The sequence below is a fragment of the Euprymna scolopes genome, chromosome 9, assembly GCF_053919585.1.
Source record: "Euprymna scolopes isolate OS-2025 chromosome 9, ASM5391958v1, whole genome shotgun sequence".
In the NCBI taxonomy this organism is placed as follows: Eukaryota; Metazoa; Mollusca; class Cephalopoda; order Sepiida; family Sepiolidae; genus Euprymna; species Euprymna scolopes.
Genome location: NC_136490.1, coordinates 116232787 through 116255770, shown reverse-complemented (window position 1 = coordinate 116255770; position 22984 = coordinate 116232787). Strand labels below are relative to the sequence as shown.

At 33.8% G+C, this 22984-nt stretch overlaps 1 protein-coding gene across 2 annotated transcripts in view; it reads left to right on the top strand.

Moving 5' to 3' along the window:
* LOC145284814 (coatomer subunit zeta-1-like) overlaps nucleotides 1-1744 on the top strand; it is a 113530-nt gene extending 111786 nt beyond the window's left edge. For both annotated transcript variants that reach the window (XM_080133776.1, XM_080133777.1), the window contains one exon: nucleotides 1451-1744. In XM_080133776.1, the coding sequence (XP_079989902.1) occupies nucleotides 1451-1498 (48 nt within the window). In that variant the 3' untranslated portion in view covers nucleotides 1499-1744. The remainder of the gene's footprint in view (nucleotides 1-1450) is intronic.
* Nucleotides 1745-22984: the final 21240 nt, after the last annotated feature.

Genomic DNA, 22984 nt, shown 5'->3' with positions numbered 1-22984 from the left:
TATAAAACTGTGTGGACGATCCGGGCATCCTTGCTTGCTTGAATCTTGTATCATAATAAAGTCATATTCTTGTTAATTTGTTATATAGACTAGCCTGTGTGCTCAGCGTTGCCTAGGTGTTTTGGAGGTGTGTGTTGAGCAAAAAAAAAAAAAAAAAGTGGTAGTAGGCAGGCAGGCTTGAACCCGTACTGCGAAGGAGGAAAAAGGATGTGATAAAAAAAGAATATGACGTTTTTGCTGTTGCGCTCATCGCTAAACCAGAAGTGACGTAGGTTTAAATTAAGGCTAATCAATTGAAAAGACGGGATGACTTTTGAAAATATTGGCAAAAAAAAAAAAAACCGAACCCTCCCTGTAGAAAAGTGCCTAGTTGAGGGTGAAGGAATTAATCTTTTTAGTCAATTTTTCGGTATTTTTCGTCCGAACAGTCGAGCTTCAAAACAATACTGATCTCGTGGAAATCTGTTGAATGTCGATGTCGAAAATTTTAGGCAGACATCCAAACATACATACATACATTTAAACAGTTGAGATTTATATTAAAGATGTATAAAAAGTGCAATGTTTCACAAATCCGTTTTCAGTATGAAAATGGACTTGTATACACTTTTTTCCTCAGCATGATTTCTATATATACTCTTTATTCAAAATAAATCTACATTTAATGAATAATCTCATTTACATATTACATTAAAGAAAATCTATTTTAATAATTAGCTTTATTTTATTGTTTGTTGTAATAGAATCGTTTTAATTGTTTTATTTGAACATATTTAATTTATGTTTAATCTAAATTATTTTCAATTATTAATAGCTGACAACAGCTGCATTTAAAACCAGAAGTAAACTTATTTAAGCTATGAGAGTGATTTCCTGTTTAATCTATACAAATTACTTTATGTTGGATTTTCATAAACTAAGATGGATGTGTTTTATGCTTTCCTTAATTCAACAAGTGGTCATTTTTGTAACAAGTTTGGATATTCAGTGTATCATAAATAGAATCCCTTCACCCGGTAATGTTTTGACTGGGTAAGGCCTGGTATATGCAGCTAGTTTTATATATGAACATTTAAAATGGCCTACACAATTTAATTTATGTTTCGAGGCTGCTGTGCACATTTATCGGCACCACAATCTAAATTTTTTTTAATGTTAGAATTTACTTCTGACAATATGGTAAGTATGATTAAAAAAAAAAAAAAATCCATAACATGATATATAACATAAGTGGAGTGAAAGGGTGAGTTTGAATCCAATTCATTCCACAGAAACTCTCTCATCAAACCCACACTTGTGTGTGTGTGTATATATATATATATATATATATATATATATATATATATATATATATATATATATAATGTATATTTCAAGATGTAGTTGATGAATAATTGTCAACCAAATACTTTTGTTTATTACCCTTATTTATTTATCTATTTTTTTCCAGGTATTGCAGTCCGCTAAAGAACAGATAAAATGGTCTCTACTGAAGTGAGAAGGGGAGAAGTTCCACTGCCAGTCATCTTTTTTTTTCTAAAAAAAAAAAAAAAAAAAAAAAATTCATTAATATGGACCATACATATTTCCTTTTTCATCTTCAGCCTTTTCCTCGACATTGACTGAGGAATAAGTAGGTGTTTATATTTCCCCCAGGGGATGGTGTCAGCATTGTCTTCATACTGACTTCCAACATGTCAAAATTTTATTATTATTATGAATATTAAAAGTTATTTACTTCATAGATTTTTGTTTTGTTTTTTAATTTCTTGTGTTTTTTTTTTTTATTTCAATTTATCTTCTGTTATTTAAATCAATAATACAACAGAATAGTTTGAAAAATAGTAGGCATTCATGTATTTCTCTAATTTGCATAATTTTGTTTTAATCTATAATGAATTAATGTTTGCTGTTATTTGTAGTTTTATCACATTTTTCCTATACATTTGCAATAGTTTTCTTGATATTAACAGTAATCCAAGTAATTCAGTAAATGAAAAAAGAAATTCCAAAAACTTTTTAAAAATATCATTATCAAGGGAGATAATTTAAAGGAAACTAATACATCTTAGCTAGAATGGTATATAGATGAGGCATAAGAGTAGTAATGCCCACTGACCATAAAAACGCTTTAGATATTTCAAGATTTCAAGGTAGTTCTACTAAAATAGTCATATTTCAGAAACCAAAGCACTTTAAGTCCTCAAAATACAAGCATTTTGTTTGGAAATTGATATTCTTTCACATGCTTTAATAAATAATATATTTAAAGAGATTTTAGGAAAGTAATAAAAATGTTAACACTATGAAACTGCCATTTTGCGTCAGATTTTTTTTACCCCCCCCCTCCCCTACTGTAATCAGAAACACGGCACTACTCCTCTATGAGGAATTTTGTCATGAAATTCGGAATACAATTAGAGAAACACATCAATCTCATTTATTGTTGGAGTATGAAATAATTTTATCCATACAATTTTTTTTGTTGTCTTAAGAATAAAACTTTAACATGACATGTTCCAAACATTTTTTTCTAAGTATATTTTGTGCCCAAGTAATGAGTAAATGTTTTCTTTTATACATAAAAATTATAATTCTGTGTTTTCTCTTGGTACGAAATGTTTTTAAATATGATCTCTTTCCAAATTGTAACCTGTTCTCAGCGAAAGTAAACAATTTAAGTAGTAGCACTATTAATTACAACCTAAGCAGCATCTGTTGTTGGTTTAGTTTGAAATCAATGAGAAATATGTTTATTTAAAAAAAAAAAATAAATAATGCAGTTTGTGATTGTTTTATAAAATTTTCTTAAAGAAATACTGATGTCAAATATATTTAACTTTCCAACTTTTTATAAATGACTATAGCTGCCGATTAAAAAAAAAAAAGAAAAAAGTGATTCCATTCTTAGGTGATTATATTATTACTCTAAAAAAAACAAACTTTGTGAAAAGAAAAAACAAAAAATGACAAAAATAATTTAAAATCTAGTATAAAGGGGGGGATGAGTTTCGCATATAAATTTTATGTGTAATTGATCCCCATTTCCCGGCCATTCTTACCTTGTAGAGCCGTTTTCTTGATTTTGAAAAGTTTGTATGTGTGTATAAAATTACGCTACCACTAAGTCTAGGTCTGAGTGAGAAGCCCACATCCTACAAGTGCCTCTCTTGAGTACCATTAACCTTAAATTTGAATGACAAATCCACTCCCCCCAAATCTCCTTTAACCCTAAGTTAGAATAGCATCCACTTCAAAATATAAACCCTTTCATAACTCTACCACTAATCTTTAGTCAGAGTAGCCCCCCCCCCCCCATCATACAAACCGTCTTAATATAATACTATGTAACCCCATATCATATGCCAAGCAGCAACAAATTACCTTGCTTGCGGGCTAAGGGTTGGGTGTGATAGTAGAATGGTTTGCACTAAGTTTAAAAGTTCCCAGATTTTAGAGAAATGATAGAATATGTTTTTGTTGAGATATCTCGGAGAAAAATTAATTTTCCAATAAAATAAAATAAACAGATTGGTGTCAGAAGTCTGCCTGGGTGACCAGAAAATTTTTAGAAATAAACAATGTGTTTTATGTCAAGCAAGAGACCCCCTTTGCAGATGATAAGAATTAACTTGTATGTGGAGAGAAGGAGAGAAACTGAGTTCAAAGAGAGAGAGAGAGAAGGGAAAAATAGATTTCTTTAAAACAAAAGAAAGGAGGAGGAGGAAGAAGAGAAAGAGAAAAAAATAAAAAAAATCTCCAAATGAGGAAAAAATGCTCATCTCAGAAAGATGGAAGGTGCATTTGTTTTGTCAGACAAGAAAGACTTGCTGACCATCAAAGAGCATACCCTAACCCTAACCCCAGCTTTTGGACTAGAGCCTAAAAGTTGGGTCCCTCCCTGAAAGAGCAAAGTGGAAAGAAAGACTTTCCCCATGAACGGCCAAGTAGATGGACGAATTTTGTCTGGAACCTTGTAACGAAAATCGAATTTTTCTAGTGACGGACTCTTTAAAATGTTGTCAGACATTCACTGAAGTGTATCTGAAATTATTTCATGTACAAATTATTTCCGTTTATAAGAGACTAGCGGTATTGCTAGACTGATTTAGGGTCAAAAACGTTTTGTGCGCTCTGAGCATCAGCGCGTTAATTTCCAGTGACCAGTGAGTGTCTGATCACAGTTTGAAGGGTCCATCATTAGACAAAGATAAAAGTGTAGCCACTGGGACTTAGGGTTAGTCCCTGTGTTTAGGGACTGGTAATGGCCTGGTTACATTAATTGGTTCTGTGAAGCAGGATTGTGCAACCCCCTCATGACGTGAGCACATTAAAACCACATATAATCATCTACCCCCCCCCACCAAAATTCCCTAAAAAAAAAATGCACATGAGTTGTCTCTCATAGAAAAATAAATTAACTGCTCTAAAATGCTAGATTGGCATGATAATGGGGGATTAGTTTACATTAAATTTGTATGTAAAACTAATCCCCCATTATAAAATAATTGTTTTTGTTTTTTTTCTTTCTGCCAAGTTTTCAGGGTGTTCACATGTAATTGTCCTTAGCCCTACTTCTAATCCAAAGTTCGGTTAGCAAGCCTTCTTCTACAAGCGCCCTCTTATAAACACACATAATTTTGTTTAAAAAGAAAAAACTCAGAGGATTTACTTCCTACAGAAAAAAAAAAAAAAAAAAAATGGTTAACTGCCCTAAAACGTTAGAATGCCCCTAAAATCTAAGATTATTTTATATTGATTTTTATTTTTGTTATTTTTTCATTTCTGCCAAATTTTTTCAGTGTGTTAATATGTAATTACCTAAAAAAAACAAAAAAAAAAACCCCCCAAAAAACTGGAAGTTAAGTGCGATATAGCAGAGGTTAATCTACAATAATAATTTATCATATACAAGTCTATAGGTAGAGGTAGGCTCCAAAACGGTGCCTATTTTCTCCTGATTACCAGACATTATCTGGAGACCCGAATGAAATATCTCACTAGTTAAAACATCTGATGAACTTGATTTTTTTTTTTTTTATTTTATTTTTTTTTTATATATATATATATATATATATATATATGCATGCATATATGCATATGCAAAGTAAGCCGTTTCTTCCAAACTAATATTTTTTGTTTGTTGCTCACTTTTTCGCGAGGTTTTGTTACTGTTCCGGTAGTAAATACTATTCTATATATGGGTTATTAAGCAAATTAATTCTTTAATTTAATTATGACAAGTACACAAATATTGTTTTGTGTATATAAATATCTGCAATCTAAACTGTTTCTTCCTAGCAACGATGTCTTCTGTTAGCCGCACACTTCTTTGCAAGTTTCTGCTATTCAGGTAGCAAATATTATTCCAAAGAAATCTTGCAATGTATTTATTTTTAAACAGTCCTAGTACAGTAGAAAAACTATGGTAGTAGTGGCCCCAGGATACGTTTTTTTCAGGTTACGATGTGAAATATGATGTAAAATCAACAGTAAGTTTTTTGAGGCGTGTTCGAAATGAATCTTTCTGTTTAGAGCACAAGTGAACCATGATACTTGACTTTTGCATTTTAAACTTTAATTCAAGCCATTATATAAAAACAATTTTATAAAAATCGACAGTAGGTTCTCTACAGTGCAATGTAGACTACAAAGTATTGTGGATTAAGTCACTACAGGGAGGCATGTGAAGCTTTTTCCCAAGAAAATGCGATGGATCCCTGACTAGACCAATTGATTTGATTGAAAAAATGAGCGATTTCATTGATTTCGATGACAGTAAAAGTATTGGAAGTGTATTCCTTATTCAATCCCGGGCAACCTCGGGTCTCCTTGATAGTATTACATATTATGTATATATTAACTCTATAAAGTTGAGTTTTTGTCTTTCTCTGACATTGATTTATATATTTTTTATTTTGTAAAGAAAATTAAAACAAAAATTTAGGCACAAGGCCTATCAAAAATTGTGGAGGAGGGGGTCTATAGTCATCCTCATTACTGAACCTTTGATTCGTCTACACTTATCCCAGCATAAGTTCTCATTTACCATAATATCATAAACACACCGGGGGGAGGGGAGGGGTCTTTCTACTTAACATTCTCAAATAAAAAATATGTATATTTTAATAATATATATATATGTGTGTGTGTGTGTGTGAATTTATAGTTTTTTTTTTTTTTTTTTTTTTTTTTTGTTTAAATTTCATTCAGAAAAAACAATTTTCAGAACAGAAATTTATTGTCCCTGGCTGCGGTATTTGCTCCATCTTACGGTGTTATTTATAATGTTATTGGATTATATACTGTACTGTATTTTGTTAGTAATTATTAATGCCGTATTCTGGGGTTCTACTGTATTAGGTTTCAGACTTAAAATGCATTACAATTCAACTTTTTTCTTTTAATGGATACATGGAATTTTTTATGCTACTGTAGCAAATTTATACCCATTTACTGCAGATTATTCGAAACCATTAATTTCTGAGGATTTTCGGTGCCATATTCGGATTCCTTGCATAAAAGTACATTTATAAAGCAAATTTCATTGTATAATTTTGTGCTTGAACAAAGATTTCTTTTTTAATAAGAAATTAGTGTAAAAAATTGACGGAAATGTGATAGTCTTGAGAAAAAAAAATATCTAAACATACGAGGCACAAAAATAGCCATAACTTCCTTATTTTTGGTCAAATTTGACAAATTTATAAAAGATTCTATCTTAGATCATCAATCTCTTTCTATGTATGCCATTATTAAGATATTTTAAGCAATTTCAATTTTTTTCATGTGTATTGCTAAAAATTCACAGAAAGGGGTAAGCGATTGGTCTCTCGTTCTAAGGCTGGACTGATGTGAAGTCAAAATGTCTGAATTGCAAATAAACGAACTGTTCAGATCAATAAAAATGGATTTTTGATAATGTAGTGGTTGAAACATATTAGATTGAGAAGTTCTTGCAGAATTTTAAATTTTGATTTCAAATGATGTATTTTCAAATAGGTATTCGTTGTAATAACTTTACTTTATATATCCTTTTAAAGAACGTTTTTCGCTCTATTTAATCGTTTAAATCACAATCGTTTTAAAATTAATTGTTTTCTTTTCAGAACGTTGAATATAAGATGGAAAAAAGCAAATTAGCACAATTTTCTTATTTCAATTCAAGCTAGGCCGAAAAGCTGCTGAAACAGCTAGCAATATCAGTAGAGCATTTGGCCTAGGAACCACTACTGAACGCACAACACAATGGTGGCTTAAAAAATTTTGTGGCGGCGAGGAAGGTCTAGAAAGTGCTGAGTGTAGTGGTCATGCATTTAATGTTCACAACGATCAATTAAAAGCATTTGTCGAAGCTAATCCATGCAGAACTGTTCATGAACTTACTTCTGAATTAGATGTAACGTATACGACGATTTCCAACCACTTGAGAGAGACTGGAAAGATAAAAAAACTTGATAAATGAGTGTCTTACGAATTGAATGACAATCAAAAACGCCATCATGAAGTGTCATCTTCCCTTCTTGTACGCAACAAGAACGACCTGTTTCACAACCGGGTTGTGACTTGCAATGAAAAATGGGTTCTTTATGACAACTGGTGATGCTCAGCTCAGTGGTTAGACGCCGATGAAGCTCTGCGACACTTACTGAAGCCAGAGTTGCACCAAAAGAAGGGCATGCTGACTGTTTGGGGGTCTTTGACTAGTCTCATCCATTAGTTTTCTGAATACAGGCAAAACCATTATGGCGGTGAAGTACTGTCAACAAATGGATGAAATGCATCAGAAACTTCGACACCAAGCATTAGTCAACAGAAAAAAACCATTTCCCCTCCACGACAATTCCTGACCGCACGTTGTTAAACCGACCCTGTACAACTTGAAGGAATTGGGCTACAAAACTCTGCTTAATCTGTCATACTCTCCAGACCTCTACAAATCTACGTTTTTTCGATGTTCTTCGAACCGTACTTTCAACGGACGAGACGTTTCACCTTTGTATAGTTTTTCACATTTACATGGGATTTCATATACACAATTCTTAGTCATGATTTTTTCTGAAGCAGGCTTGAGTCTCACAAGCTATTTCCAGAGAGTTGAATCACTTCTGAATACTGTCTTGATGTCATATGGATTACATATTCGTTGAAGTTTTTCACACAAGCCTTTCATATATGGTATACAAACGGTTGTGAGTTTCTGAGTTTCTGTCCTTTTGTGTCTGGTCTAGATTTCTTGGAGCTGATGTCATGTTCTCTGGATCGTTGTTCCGGTGGAGGTTTTCTCTTAAACTGTCAATCTCATCTTGATATGCATTGATGTTACTACATATTGCTTTTGCTCAGTGTTGTAAGCAACGGACAATTCCTCTCTTTACATTATATGGATGGTGGGAGTTGTAGTTTAGATACTGTCCATTGAAAGTTGGCTTTCGGTATACAGATGACATAAACCCCTGACCTGTGCGAGTTATCAGCACATCTAGGAACGAGAATTTATTGTTATTTTCTTTTTCCATCGTGAACTGTGTAGTTGGACATCGAGTTCACATGGTTTAGTAATGTTTGAACATCTTCCTGATGGGGCCAGAATATGAATGTGTCATCAATCACGAGGTTGTCTCCTCAGCAACCGACAAGGCTAACATGCTTGCCAGTCGGTTTGCCTCAAATTCCACACTGGACCCTTCCAACCACCCCCTACCTGACTTTCCTATGCGGACAGACGCCACGCTAGACGAACTGAAAATCACCCCTGCTCAGGTGCATGCCATCATAAAAAACCTTGACACTTCAAAAGCATGTGGACCCGATCTCATCCCAGGTGTCCTATTAAAAAAGTGCTCAGCCGAAGTAGCTACAGTTCTCTCCAAACCCTACAATAAATGCCTTAATGAAGCTTACTTTCCGGGCTGTTGGAAAACTGCTTATGTTGTACCAGTATTCAAGAATTCTGGCAAAAGGACTGACCCATCAAATTATCGCCCCATTAGCCTCCTCCCACTTTTTGCCAAAATATTTGAGACCTTAATTAACCATGCTCTAGTCCATCACCTTACAGATTCTAAACTTCTGACTGACAAACAGAATGGATTTAGACAAGCCCGTTCCACAGCAGACATCCTAACTGTAATCTCTGAACGTATATACCATTCACTGGACAAAGCGGGGGAGGGCAGAGCGGTAACTCTAGATATATCTAAGGCTTTTGACAAGGTATGGCATGAGGGTCTCCTCAGGAAAATTAGATCATACGGTATCACTGGTAGAATACTTAACATAATTGAATCCTTCTTAGATAAGAGAAAAATCCAGGTTGTCGACGGTCGTACATCTAAACAATATGATATAAATGCGGGGGTGCCCCAGGGTTCTATCCTTGGATCTCTATTGTTCCTGATATTCATAAATGACCTCCCCGACAAAATTGCCTCTGAGATGGGTATATATGCTGATGACACTACACTCTATGACAGGCACGACAGGAAGACGAATGAACACATTTCTAAAGAAATGGCAGAAACACTAGAGGATGATCTCCAATCTGTGGTGGAATGGGGACAAAAGTGGTTGGTTGCGTTCAATGCCGCCAAGACTAAACTAGTTTCATTCAATAATTACAAGAAACCTTCTCTACCACCTATAGCAATGGCCAACGACTCTTTATCTGAGAGTACATCTTTCAAACTCCTTGGCCTAACGTTCACAGGAAACATGAGTTGGAACAATTACATTGAAGGTATTGCCAGGGCCGCTGCAAGAAAGGTGGGCTCTCTCTACCGTGCTAGACAACTACTAACACCCGAAAGTATCCTGTACCTCTATAAGGCCACCATTCGCCCATGTATGGAGTATTGCTGTCACATTTGGGCTGGTGCATCTGCTACTAGTCTTTCGCTCCTTGACAAGCTTCAAAAGAGAGTCGCAAACCTGATAGGCCCTGAACTGGCATCTAAGCTTCAGCCTCTGTCCCATCAACGAAATGTTGCATCCCGCTGCCTTTTCTACAAGTATTTTAGTGGTGAATGCTCTGTCGAACTGCAATCACTGCCCCCACGACGTGAGCACACTCGACAAAACCGACAGGCTGCTAAATCCCACTCTCACACTGTAGAGATCCCTATATGTAAAAGATCTTTTACTCCAATAGTTTCTTCCCCAGAACCGCTTGACTCTGGAATTCCATTCCAGGTCCCTGCTTCCCCAACAGTACTGACGTGCAGAAGTTCAAGTGTAACGTGAACCGACATCTTGCTGCCCAAATCCCTACATAGTACCCCAGTAGTTGCTGCCCCTGATAGTAGCCCCCTACACTACAGTGGCAATTTGCCTTGTTTGGGGCGAAAATGTAATTAAAAAAAAAAAAAAAATCTACATATCGCAACCACATTGTTGGCTTTAGATCCTTATGCCATTTCCTCAAAGTATTCCATGTATGCATTGGCCAGTACTGGGGACAATGGTGATCCCATCGCCAGACCTTCTTCCTGCAAACATATCAGATCCCATCACGGAGTATGTAGTTTCTACACAGAAGATCAACATCTCCATTATATTGTCAATTTGGATGCAAGTGCGATCTTTCAGTGAGTCATCCAATGTCAGCTTATCCGCATCACTGTCAGAGTCTCATCAGTGGGTACTTTCGTGAACAGACTCACTGCATCTAGACTCACCATCTGGTTGGAATGAATGGGAGCATTTTTATTATTTCCACAAAGTGAGTTGAGTTCTTGACGTATGATGGAGATTTGCCGATGATTGGGTTGATTATATTTACCAGAAATCGGCTCAACGGATGGAATTTTGAATTCGAGCACCAACAAAGAACAAAAGCATGCTACCCCCGTGAAGTAAATATAGAGTTCTGCTCGAAACTCCGTCCAAATTCTTGATTTCGACAGAAACATTCCCCGAGTTCGATAAGATACACCCGAAGAAAGTCGGAGGTTATATCCTCCGAAACGTTGTGAAAATCACACTCAAGACGAGAACAGTAGTCCGATGAATAATAATAAAAATAACCGATCCTCATCTCAAAAATTCAAAACACGTCATATCAATTCGGTACGGACCCAAAATAATACAAAAATGGAAACAAATCGAAAAACTCTAATAAAAACTGGCAAGGATGACTAACCATCTCACATTCCGATGTCGTGATCTTAAGCTAGTACCACCAGGCTTAACATTGAAACTACCAGTCAGCTCCAGACGGACACAAAAGATCATAAAACGAGTATGGCATGAACTCGTTCGAGACAGAATCTACAACAGTCGTTTGAAGAAACATTGCGTAAAACTGTAACGTTTTACGAAAAAACAAAAACAAAAAAAAAAAAAAACCCAAAAAAACTTGCATTAAAATATTGCAAACTGTCGTCTTTTTAGTTTTGATCGACTGTTAGCAATATGGATAAAATGTGGATTCAGCATTTCACGGAATATCATGTAGCATTATTGGTGTTTGTTTGAGGGAAGAAATAGTCCCTCAAAGCAACCATAAAAAATATGCTCGTTCATCAAACCAATTCACCGAGTCACACAAGGCGGCCGCGACGATGGCGAAATTACACGAATTGCTTCCGCATCCACATTATTCGCCAGAAATGTCCCCTAGCTACTACTGACCATTTACAAACCGCCAAAGAATATCCAAAAAAGAAACATATTGAGCTCTAACGTGGAAGTGATTTAAAAAAACTGATACATGTTTTTGGCCAAAGCTAAATTATTCTCCAAGAAAATGACACCGAGAATCACTCTAGAACACGAGAAGGTTTATGAATAAAATCGAATTTTGCCTAAAAAGTTGTTGGTATATTAGTTAGACCCGGGACTTATTGAGCACTGTATTAGCAACTCGTATTCAATAAATAGTTTACAATATGGATAGGATTTCTCTATTAATTTACCTAAAAAACGATCGATATGCTGTAAAAAGAATTCCACTAAACCTTGATTGTAACACCTACACCAAAAAAAGACGAAAACAAAAATAGAAAAAAAACAAAAAAACAAAATCAAAAGACAAAAACAATAACAAAAAAAAGCAAAACAAAAAAAAACTACAAAAAACAAACAAACAAACAAAATACAAAAAAGAAAGAAAAAAAAAAGAAAAGGAAATCAAAATAGACCAAAAGATTTTGATTTCCATGAAATATGGTTAATGGCTTAAAATTCATGACAGGAAATATCCTGAATGTTCGTCCATTTATTTTCTCTAAACAGTGAACACTTTTGTGTCGGTTCTTGGAAGGATATTCTCTGACCTCTCAGCATTATGGTCATTTTTCATGATGGACATTAAAAAGTTGAAAGATAGCGTTCTTAGTGAACTCGCGTTACAGAAATTATATTCGCCCGTCCTTTTATTTCTTTCCCCCTTCTTTCTTTCTACTTATATACATTCATGTATATCAAGCTAGGGGTTATTGCGTGAATTTGCTGAAAGACGAAAAAAAAAAAAAAAAAAAAAAAAACACCGGGTAAATCATAGCAGACTTGGAGAATGCAATAGCAATCTCATTATAATAGAGATTCTGTGTCTGTCTGTAATAGAAACTATTGTTACACATAAAGGGTTCTACGTTGGTGGCGATTAAGTTAACTAATATGAACTTTGGCAAGAGTCACACTGAGTGCATACTAATCCAGATCTGCAAAACAAAATCGTTCTCGGGAGTTAAATAAAAGAAGGGTGACGTAAAGTTGAAGCAGAGGTCAAACATCATAAACAGAACAAGAATCGAACGATGACGAATAATGCCATGATTTTCGAGCAAAAGAACAGAAGGTTTTCAAATCAGTTTCTCCCGGGAAACCGTGTGAACAAGGCAACACCAATAATGTGGGAAAATTGAACCTAAAGCGAATGTTACTTCGATGTCTGTCCGTCTGTGTCACTCATTTCTGTAAGTTTTTTTAAAAGAGTTTTTACGATTTTTTTTCATCCTAAATAAAACACAGAGCCATTTAGTTGTGAGGGGTTACTATTTGGGGTCATATTTTCAGGGATACTATTTAGGAAGTTGGATAGCGAGATATATGTTTACATTCCACTTGAAAGTTTGTATGTCAGTACAGTCAGGGAAGCAGAAGCTCGGGAAGGAATTCCAACGTGCAACAGCCCGAAGAAAAAACTATGAGTCGAAGGCTTTACGACATCTGGGGATCTCTACAGTGTAGGGGTGAGATTTTGCTACTTGCCAAGTTTGTCAAGGGTATTGTCGTCAAGGGGTTACTAGCGCTTTGAGTTCGTCAGAGCACTTGCCATTGAAATACTTATAAAACAGGAACAAGGATTTCACATTTTAGCGATCGGACAGAGGTTGGAGTTTAGTTGATAGTGTGGAACCTAGTAGGTTGGCGACTCTTTTTTTAACCATGTCTAAGAGCGAGAAACAAGTCGCAGATGCACCAGCTCAGATGTGGCAACAATACTCTATGCATGAGTGAGTAGTGGCCTTGTAGAGATACAGGATACTCTCAGGTGTGAGTAGCCTTTTAGCATGATAGAGAGATCCCGCCTTACTCGCAGCAGCCTTGACAATTGCCTCAATTTATTTGTTCCAATTCATGTTATCTGTGAATGTTAACCCCAAGAGCTTGAGAGAAGTACTTTCAGGCAGTTTAAGCCAGGGTCAGAAAAATTAAATTTAAGTAAATAACAAATTATATAATATTAGTCTCTCTCTCTTTCTCTTTTTCTCTCTTTCCTAAGTCCATTCTCTATAAAATAACTCAGCGAACGTCTCCTTGTGTCTTTATTCATGGAAAAAGTTTTAGTCGTCTTAGTTAAACAGACTAGACGATCGACCACCACGAATGAAACGCGGCGAAGAGAAACAGCAGCTTCAGACAAGCACGTACGAATACGCCGCGCAAATGTGCATAAAGACTTATTTGTCATTGAAAATGTTACACTGCATCAGATTTCTGAAATATTACGTCATAATAAAAAGTAAAGAAAGCAAAATAAAAAAAAAACATAACTAAAAACGTCCCTGTGTACAAAGTAGACGATCTCAATCTCGCTTTGTCTATTTTGACAATGATTAACCTACCTTGTATTCTAAAATAGCTGCATCTGATTGGACAAGTCAGTTTATGTTGACCAATTAACAGGTATTTAAGCTGGTCGTTTCGCTTTTGGTAAGAGAAAATGTTGACGTGTAAAAAAAAAAAAAAAAAAAAAAAAAAAAAGAAAAAAAAGAAAGAAAGAAAATCGGCCACGCGTTCCTTACATTTTATTTTCCTTTGTCTTTTCTGGATGCACATTCGTGATGTCATGCGCACACCACGGCTTAAATTGTCCTGGATTGGTCTTTTAAATGATGGGGCCAGCGACTACGTTATAGTGTGAGCCACCTGACACTGTGTGGTTAGGTTCTACTGGGGGACCTTTGACTATACAATGCGACACAATGGAGTGTGTAAATATCTCCAATGGACAATCTGTAAAAAGTTGAATATCGAATGCAGCAGCAAATCCTGGGAACATGTTTACCAGAAAGAACAGTTGGAAATAAGTCATACACCATCCACTATGACTATGCAATCCCTACAGCTACATACCTAGAAAACGGAGCTGTTAAACCTGACCTAGTGATATGGGACAAGAAGGAGAAATAAGCAACCTTAGTAGAAGTTAGTGCTTTCAATTATGCTGGGTTAAACAGAGTTGAAATGAAGAAACGATAACGAAATACCAACGTCATATGTACGACATGAAAAGAAATTGGAATCTTAGGAAGATCTCCATCATTTCAGTAACTATTGGAGCAATCGGACTCATGAAAAAAAAATTCAAAAACTATACTCGATGAACCAAGTGCAAGAGAGATACAAACGATTGTACTTAAATAGACGGTTAGAATCGTAAAAAAGATATCTCGATTGGAATATATGAGATGGCAGATGAATTTCTGGCATCCCCAACTAGAACAAAATAAAAAATAAAAAAGTAAAAAAATAAAAAGTAAAGCAGTAAGGAAATTTATAAAAGATAATACAATGGAGAAGTGTTTAGTAGTGGAATGAGTCATGCAGATTCATTTTATTTTTTTTTTTTTACACAGTGATCACCGCTTATCAAGGCCCGGAAGCCACTCAGGGATAAGGGTTATAGCATTACGTTAGTGAGGAGATTTGCTGAAATGTTTACTTAAGGGGGCGGTTCATTAGGAATTTGTTAACATTGGACTTGAAGACAACCAAGTTGTAGTCCGGAGGGAAGCTGGCAGACGGAACAGAGTTCCACAGGCGTGCAGTTCTAAGAAAGAAGCTTTGTTCATGGAATCCATGTTTTGATTTAGGCACAGATAAAGAGTGGGGGAAAATTTTCACAGTGGATTCAGCTAGACGGGTGTTTTTCGTGAAAGATTGGCGAGGGGGGCCAGAGATTGGAGTTCAGACGAGCATCTGCCATGGAAATAACGATAAAACAAGGACAGGCTCGCAACGTCTCTTCTGTGGGAGAGAGGTTGCAGGGTAGAGAAAAGGGCATCCCCCACTAAGCCACGAAGTCTATTTTGTACTCTGTCAAGGCAGGATAGGCTGTTTTTAGCAGCTCCTGTCCAGATATGGCAACAGTATTCCATCCTTGGACGTACTTGGCTTTTATATAGATAGAGAATTGCATCAGTAGTGAGATATCTTCTGGAGCGGTAGAAGGATCCCACCATCTTTCCAGCGACCTTGGCAACAGACTTGATGTACGTGTTCCATTTCAGATCAGGAGTAAAGGACAAACCCAGAAGCTTGTCAAAACACGGGGCCTCACCCAGACGAGAGCCATCCATCACAATTGATGCCAGATGGGGATCAGAGCGTTGATGATGTAAGGATAGGAGTTTGGTTTTAATACAATATATCTACATTTAAAAATAATATATTATAGCTATACTCAGCATGGTCATATGGAAGTTCCATATTCTATGATATTTCGGGAAAATCACCCTTCGTCAGGTATATGTTCGACTTTGGTTATACTTGAACTATTGTAAACGTTTACAAAAGTGAATTTACACAGCTTATTCCACCATTATATGTTTACATTTACTTCAGTATATCTCTTACATTTCTGCATTGTATTGCCTTCTATAAGTTTCCTTTATATACACTGTAGACAATGCTTCAAGTAAACTACATTTACCTCTTATTACATATATCATTATTTATTATCGTCTGGTGCCATCTTATCTGCGCTTCTGTTAAAGTTCGGCAAACAACAACTATTTCATTTTCTTTTTTGCTACGAATCGTTTTATTTTATCAAATATGTTTTGAATTTATTTTATGTATTTTTTTAAAACTCCTTTTCATCAAAAAACAAGGCATATTGTCATTTAGGTGTGAGGGGCTACTATTTGAGATCGTGTCTAACAGGGAGCTGAGGGGAGTTGAGCAGCGAGATATCTGTTCACATTATATTTAAACTTATGTGCGTTAGTACAGTTAGGGAAGCAGGGAAGAGGGAGGGAATTCCAAAGTCCAGTAATCTAAGGGCATAAACTATTAAATTAGAAAGCTGTCCGGCATCTAGGGACCTCAATAGTGATGGGGTGAGATTTTGCTGCTTATTGAGTTAGTCGAGAATGTGTACGTCGTGGAGGAACGAGTACTGTGAGTTCATCAGAATACATTCCATCGATGTACTTGTAAAACGGGAATAGAGATGAAAAATTGCGGCGATGGGACAGAGGTTGGAGTTTGACTGATAGTGCGAGACCTATTAGGTTTGAAAGTCTTTTTTTAACCCTGAGACTACTGGTAGATGAACCAGCCCAGATGTAGCAACAATACTCCATAACTGTGGCTTTGTAAAGATATAGGATGTTCTGTGGCGTGAATAATTTTCTCGCACAGTAAAGAGAGCCAATCTTCTTTGCAGCAGCCTTGGCAACGTTATCAATATATTTGTTCTAATTTATGCCTGTGAATGGTAGGTCGAGGAGTTTGAAAGATGTGCTCTCAGGTAGGATGTTATTTATCACAGTAATTGGTGGTTGAGAAAGATTTTGTAGTTGTTAAAGGAAAGGAGCTTAGTCTTAGTAGCATTAAATGTTACCATCCACTTATGACCCCATTCCACTACCGACTGAAGATCTTTTTTTTTTTTTAGAGTTTCTGCCATAATTTTGAAACATGAAGCGTTAATATTTTTACGGCCGTACTTGTTCTCGTTACGTTTGTAGCAGTCATAATGCTACATCAACTTGCAGGAGGTTGCATTTATTTCATTAGTCACAATAAGGTCTACTTTAACCTATTTGGAAATCACGGTAGATCACCAGATAAATCCCTGAAAGCAATGGCAAAGCCGTCCTATTTTTTCTCTTCCTGTCCCTGGACGCCCAAGTATAAACTATCTCCTTATGACGTTCCTCCCTCGGAAGACGCTAAATAACCCGAATGATCCAGTCTATGACATTATGGAAATTAATGACAAGCTATTCGTCAAGTAAGCTTAAGCTATTCTCAGAATTTCAGTATAGCAACGAGAAGTCAGATTAACCTCTTCGCGTTGAATACGTGCGCGTCAAAAGACATGTTATTCGAGCATCGCGAATTTGATGTATTCAAGTAGGTACGAGCAAAAATGGCCGAATTAATATAGAGGGACATAGTTTTGAAATCCGATTTATCATATTTGTTTTGTAGTTTTTCCATTACTTTTTAATTGCATTTGAAAGATTAAAGACTAAAGTTAATTTCACAGAAGGAAAAAAATATTTGTATACGTGAAATTGAAAAAAAGTTATGAAAAATGGTTTCACAGCGAGCTAACCAATTCAGTTAAATTTTGAAAGCTACATAAATTCATTGTAAAACATCCTTTGAAAGATAAATATTAGTTTTCTGTGTCTATTTCAAAGTAAAGTCCTAAGATATTGAATTAAATTAAAAAAAAAAAACACACCTTGTTTCTACAAAAAATAGCTTAATTAGCCCCACAAATCGAGGGATTCTGATCTTCGCAAAATCGCAACAAACGGAAGTTTTGTAAACATCGATTATACGGAAGCTCCAAATCTGAGATAGTCGATAGGCCGTCTGAAAATGATGTCATGTATTTAAAATGAGGTAGGGGGTGCTGGTTTTCTTTTTTTCCCCAGACGTGCATCCGTACATTCCTACCCTGAACGTTTGTATCATTTTTACCATTTTTTTTAAATGTAATTATTTTTCTATGTTCCTGTTTTTTAAATTAATTTTTTTTATTTTTCAAGATTATGTAAAAATTATGTTACGCCGGAAGTTTCACATTCATGCAAGCAAGGAAAATATCACAATCTTACATATAAAAATTATGCGAAACCTGTAATTAATAAAAAAAAGTAGGAATATTTTTTGCAAGTATAATTTTTTGTGTGAAAATATAAAATAAACAATGTTTAATTCAATGATAATGGCGGTAGTTCGAGAAATTAATTTTTCTTTGAGTTATATCAAATTCATTAATACGAAATTCAGAGGCTTTTTTCGTAATGTTCCTGTAAAAAGTAAAAAAAAATTTTAATTGTTATAATTTACGGTGCTTTATTTTCATAAAAAGAATAAATAAATTCATGCATTTTTTACTACTGAAAACCATAACTTTAGTAAAGGTATTTTTTGTTTAAACGAAATAATACATTTCCACTAAGATTTAAATAAAAATAATGGTTCAATATATTCCGTGATCATTATTTGATGAATACTGAAAATCTCATTAAAATTGGTTAATTTCCTGATTTTTGGTGGATTTTTTAAGTAAAGAGAGAAATCAAAATGTTTACATATTTTGAGTATCGGTAGATGTATCAGAATTTGGGGGAATTTTTGACACCCCTAACACAAAACTGCGAATAAAATATAAAAAACTCGTAATTTCTCTTTTTAAATTAGGTTGTTTATTTTCTTTATGGATTATACTTCCAACATAAACTATTAAAGTTGTTTAAAAAATAATAGAAATATTATTTTTTATTTAAAAAAAAAAACAATGTTTACAAAGTGCCGGCGCGCCTTCATGCAGCCATTTTTTACGTAATGAAATCAATTGAATTTTACGAGTTAAATAGTTTTCAATTTTTAAACTTTAAAAATCTATCAAAATTTTTCTATTGATTCAATTTTTACGATATTTTCCGAGTCAATGTGAAATTTTATGCTCTTTTTAATAAACTAAATATAATATTTTAGACAAACGTTTTTTTTTTAATTGACCTCCCCCATTTTGAAATGTCTATTAAAATTTTAGTAATTACTTTATGTACCAAAGTTTTATATATCACAAATTGAAGATAAAATATCAATAAAGAAAATATTCTAATTTAAAAAAAAGAAGTGTTTTTTGGAAATTTACCTCTAAAATCCAAATGTCATGTTTATAATGTCAAGTAAATATGGGACGCTTACGACAATTTTTTTCTAATTCATTCAATGTTTTCTTTTTTTAGATATTAAAAAAAATTCAGTTGATAAAGAAGTATTAAAATATATCAATCAAAAACTCATGTATTTCATTAAGAGAAAAAAAAAAAAAAAAAAAAAAATTGGTGAACTAGTTTTTTTTGTTTAACGGTAAAAACTTATAAGTGAATGTGTTCAGTTTTTAGCAACGGAGAACCAAAATATTAATTTTGGTTTACAGCACGCATTAAAAAGAAATATAAATTATGTCCCTTTAAGGCACCGGAATATAAAGGCGAATAAAATAAGACTTGTCTCCCTTTATTTGAACAGTAAAAAAAAAATGTGAGTTCGCGTTTTTTTTATCCTTGTTTAAAAAAATATTTTATTTAAAAAGGACATGGAATATAAATATAAATATGGATAAATTCTTAACAATGAACAATTGAACTACTCATCGAATAGTAGTTTTTATAGGTAAGTGATTTTTTGGAATTTATATATATTTTTTATAACTTAAGGAAGTAAAATTTCGTTGATTTTCTTTAAATCTTTTTTTTAAAGAAAACCGATTTTAAAAAACAAATATTGCATAATTTGCTATTAAACCTGTTCTTTTTAAAAATTTTTTGTTTTTTTGCTCCTTTAATTAAAAAAAATTATGGTTTGAATTACATTTTTCAAAAAGTTATAAACTTCGAAAGACACTAAGTCTAAATATTCCAGTGTTTACCACGAATTTTTACTGACGATTCCTGACACTGCTAGAGCATCGGTATTCATTTTGCACGAAACTATATTTAAGAAAGGCCCAAGGCCATCTTATTTCAGCGTTGTCAATCGAACGCAAGGAAGGCCTAGAATCATATTATTCGAACATTGCGGATTTGATATATTCAAGGAATATCCAAGGCCATGTTATTCGAGCGTCATGAATTTGATATATTCAAGGAAGGTCTAAGGTCATGTTATTTGAGCGCTGTGAATTTGATATATTCAAAGAAGACCTAAGGTCATATTATTTGAACGCCGTGAATTTGATATATTCAAGAAAGACCCAAGGTCATGTTATTTGAGCGCAGTGAATTTGATTCACGCAAGGAAGGCCCAAGGTTATGTTATTGGAGCGTCGTGAATCCAACGCATACAGGGAAGACATCATGCTGTTATGTACTTATGTAATCCAAGACCCGAGGACTTTATCTGGATATGCAACGAGAAAAAAGGTTGGCGAAGAAATTGTTTTTTTTTTCTTTGTTTAATCTCGGTGCTTTTATCGGTTGCCCGAAAACCTGTTGGACTGTGATTTCTTTCCGGAAATATAACTTAATGTCTTTGAAATTGGCGATGCCTTTAACTTTGACAGTCATTGCGATTATTGTTTTTCTTTCGTTTTATTCCTCGAAGATGTAATATGGGATTGTGCCCTTGTTGTGGGGAACCACCCTCCAAGTGGACTAATCCATCGTCCATATAAACTTTACGCATGACGACCCCAAGCGGGGATCTAATTCCAGAGCGACTCTCGCAGGCTCAGTGAATTACCTACACCTTTCCTTTGTAACCTTTCCGTTTTTCATGTAATACATGTCTAAACTGTTCTCCGTAGTTTTGTTTTTCTTTGTAGCTACTTGCGAGCCATAACAGCCCTGTAATCCAAAGCTTTGATTAACCCTTCTTTCTCATCACCATTGGGAGTTTATTATTTCTCTTCTTCTTCTTCTTCTTCTTCTTCTTCTTCTTCTTCTTCTTCTTCTTCTTCTTCTTCTTCTTCTTCTTTATTTGATTTATTTTATACCCCCCCCCATATAAAATGCATGTTTATCTTCAGATCCGTGTTCCTATTCCATTTGCCTCATATTTGTGCATGCCACTATTAATCTGCCATTAACATTTTCAGTCACGACACGGAGAATATAGTTTCATTAGCCCATACGCAGTTCGATATCACTTGAAGATTTCCTCCTTCCCTAGTTTTTGTTTTTTGGTGGGGGGATGATAGGGAGAGAACTATATGGATCACTTTCGCTAGTAGATTCCCCTACTCACGATTGGACAATATTTCTGAACGAAAAATTGTAATACTCCTGAAGATAACTGTTCACAGATTTTGGTTAGCTCAAAGAACTTTCGACCTTTTAAATTTCCCTTTCCTCTCTCAGACATTATTTAACTTTTGTTTACCTGTACCAAACAATAATTAAATAAATCCTTTTGTTGTTATAAAACTTTTTTTTTTATTTCGTGGGCGATTTTTGTTACTTGAAAATCATATTATAGGAATTAAAACTATAATATAAGAATTAAAAACAATGTTATAGGAATTAAAAACAATAATGTAGGAATTAAATACAATAAATAATATAGGAATTAAAAACAATAATATAGGAATTAAAAACAATAATATAGGAATTAAAAATAATATTATAGGAATTAAAAACAATAATATAGGAATTAAAAATAATATTATAGAAATTAAAAACAATAATATAGGAATTAAAAATGATATTATAGGAATTAAAAACAATATTATAGGAATTAAAAACAATATAATAGGATTTAAAAATAATAACATAGGAATTAAACACAATAATATAGGAATTAAACACAATAATATAAGAATTAAACACAATATTATAGGAATTAAAAACAATATTATAGGAATTAAAAATAATATTATAGAAATTAAAAACAATAATATAGGAATTAAAAATAATATTATAGGAATTAAACACAATAATATAGGAATTAAAAACAATATTATAGGAATTAAAAATAATATTATGGAAATTAAAAACAATATTATAGGAATTAAAAATAATATTATAGGAATTAAACACAATAATATAGGAATTAAAAATAATATTATAGGAATTAAACACAATAATATAGGAATTAAAAACAATATTATAGGAATTAAAAACAATAATATAGGAATTAAAAATAATATTATAGGAATTAAAAACAATAATATAGGAATTAAATATAATATTATAGGAATTAAAAACAATAATATAGGAATTAAAAATAATATTATAGGAATTAAAAACAATAATATAGGAATTAAAAACGATATTATAGGAATTAAAAACAATAATATAGAATTAAAACTATAATATAGGAATTAAAAACAATATTATATGAATAAAAAACAATATTATAGGAATTAAAAACAATAATATTGGAATGAAAAACAATATTATAGGGATTAAATACAACATTATAGGAATTAAAAACAATATCATAGGAATCAGTCTTAACATATTCTGTTACGATCAGCGTTTATACGTCCGCACTAAGATGTTCTTTACCACTTTTCAGGGCGTGAACCTGAATAATTTGTCTAAAGATCCTCAGGTAGCCAGACATCAGGAATCTCCTCTCGGCCTTGCTGACGTGATCAAAAAAAAAAAAAAAGAACTTTGCAACACATTTAGCACCAAGTTGGTTGCGATAGCTTTTTTTTTTTTTTTTTTTTTACATAGGCGTCACCACATTATCAAGGCCCAGAGGCCACTCAAGGATAAGGGTTAAAGAGTGTACAGTAGAAATTGGTCAATATAGTAATCATTAGTAATGAAAA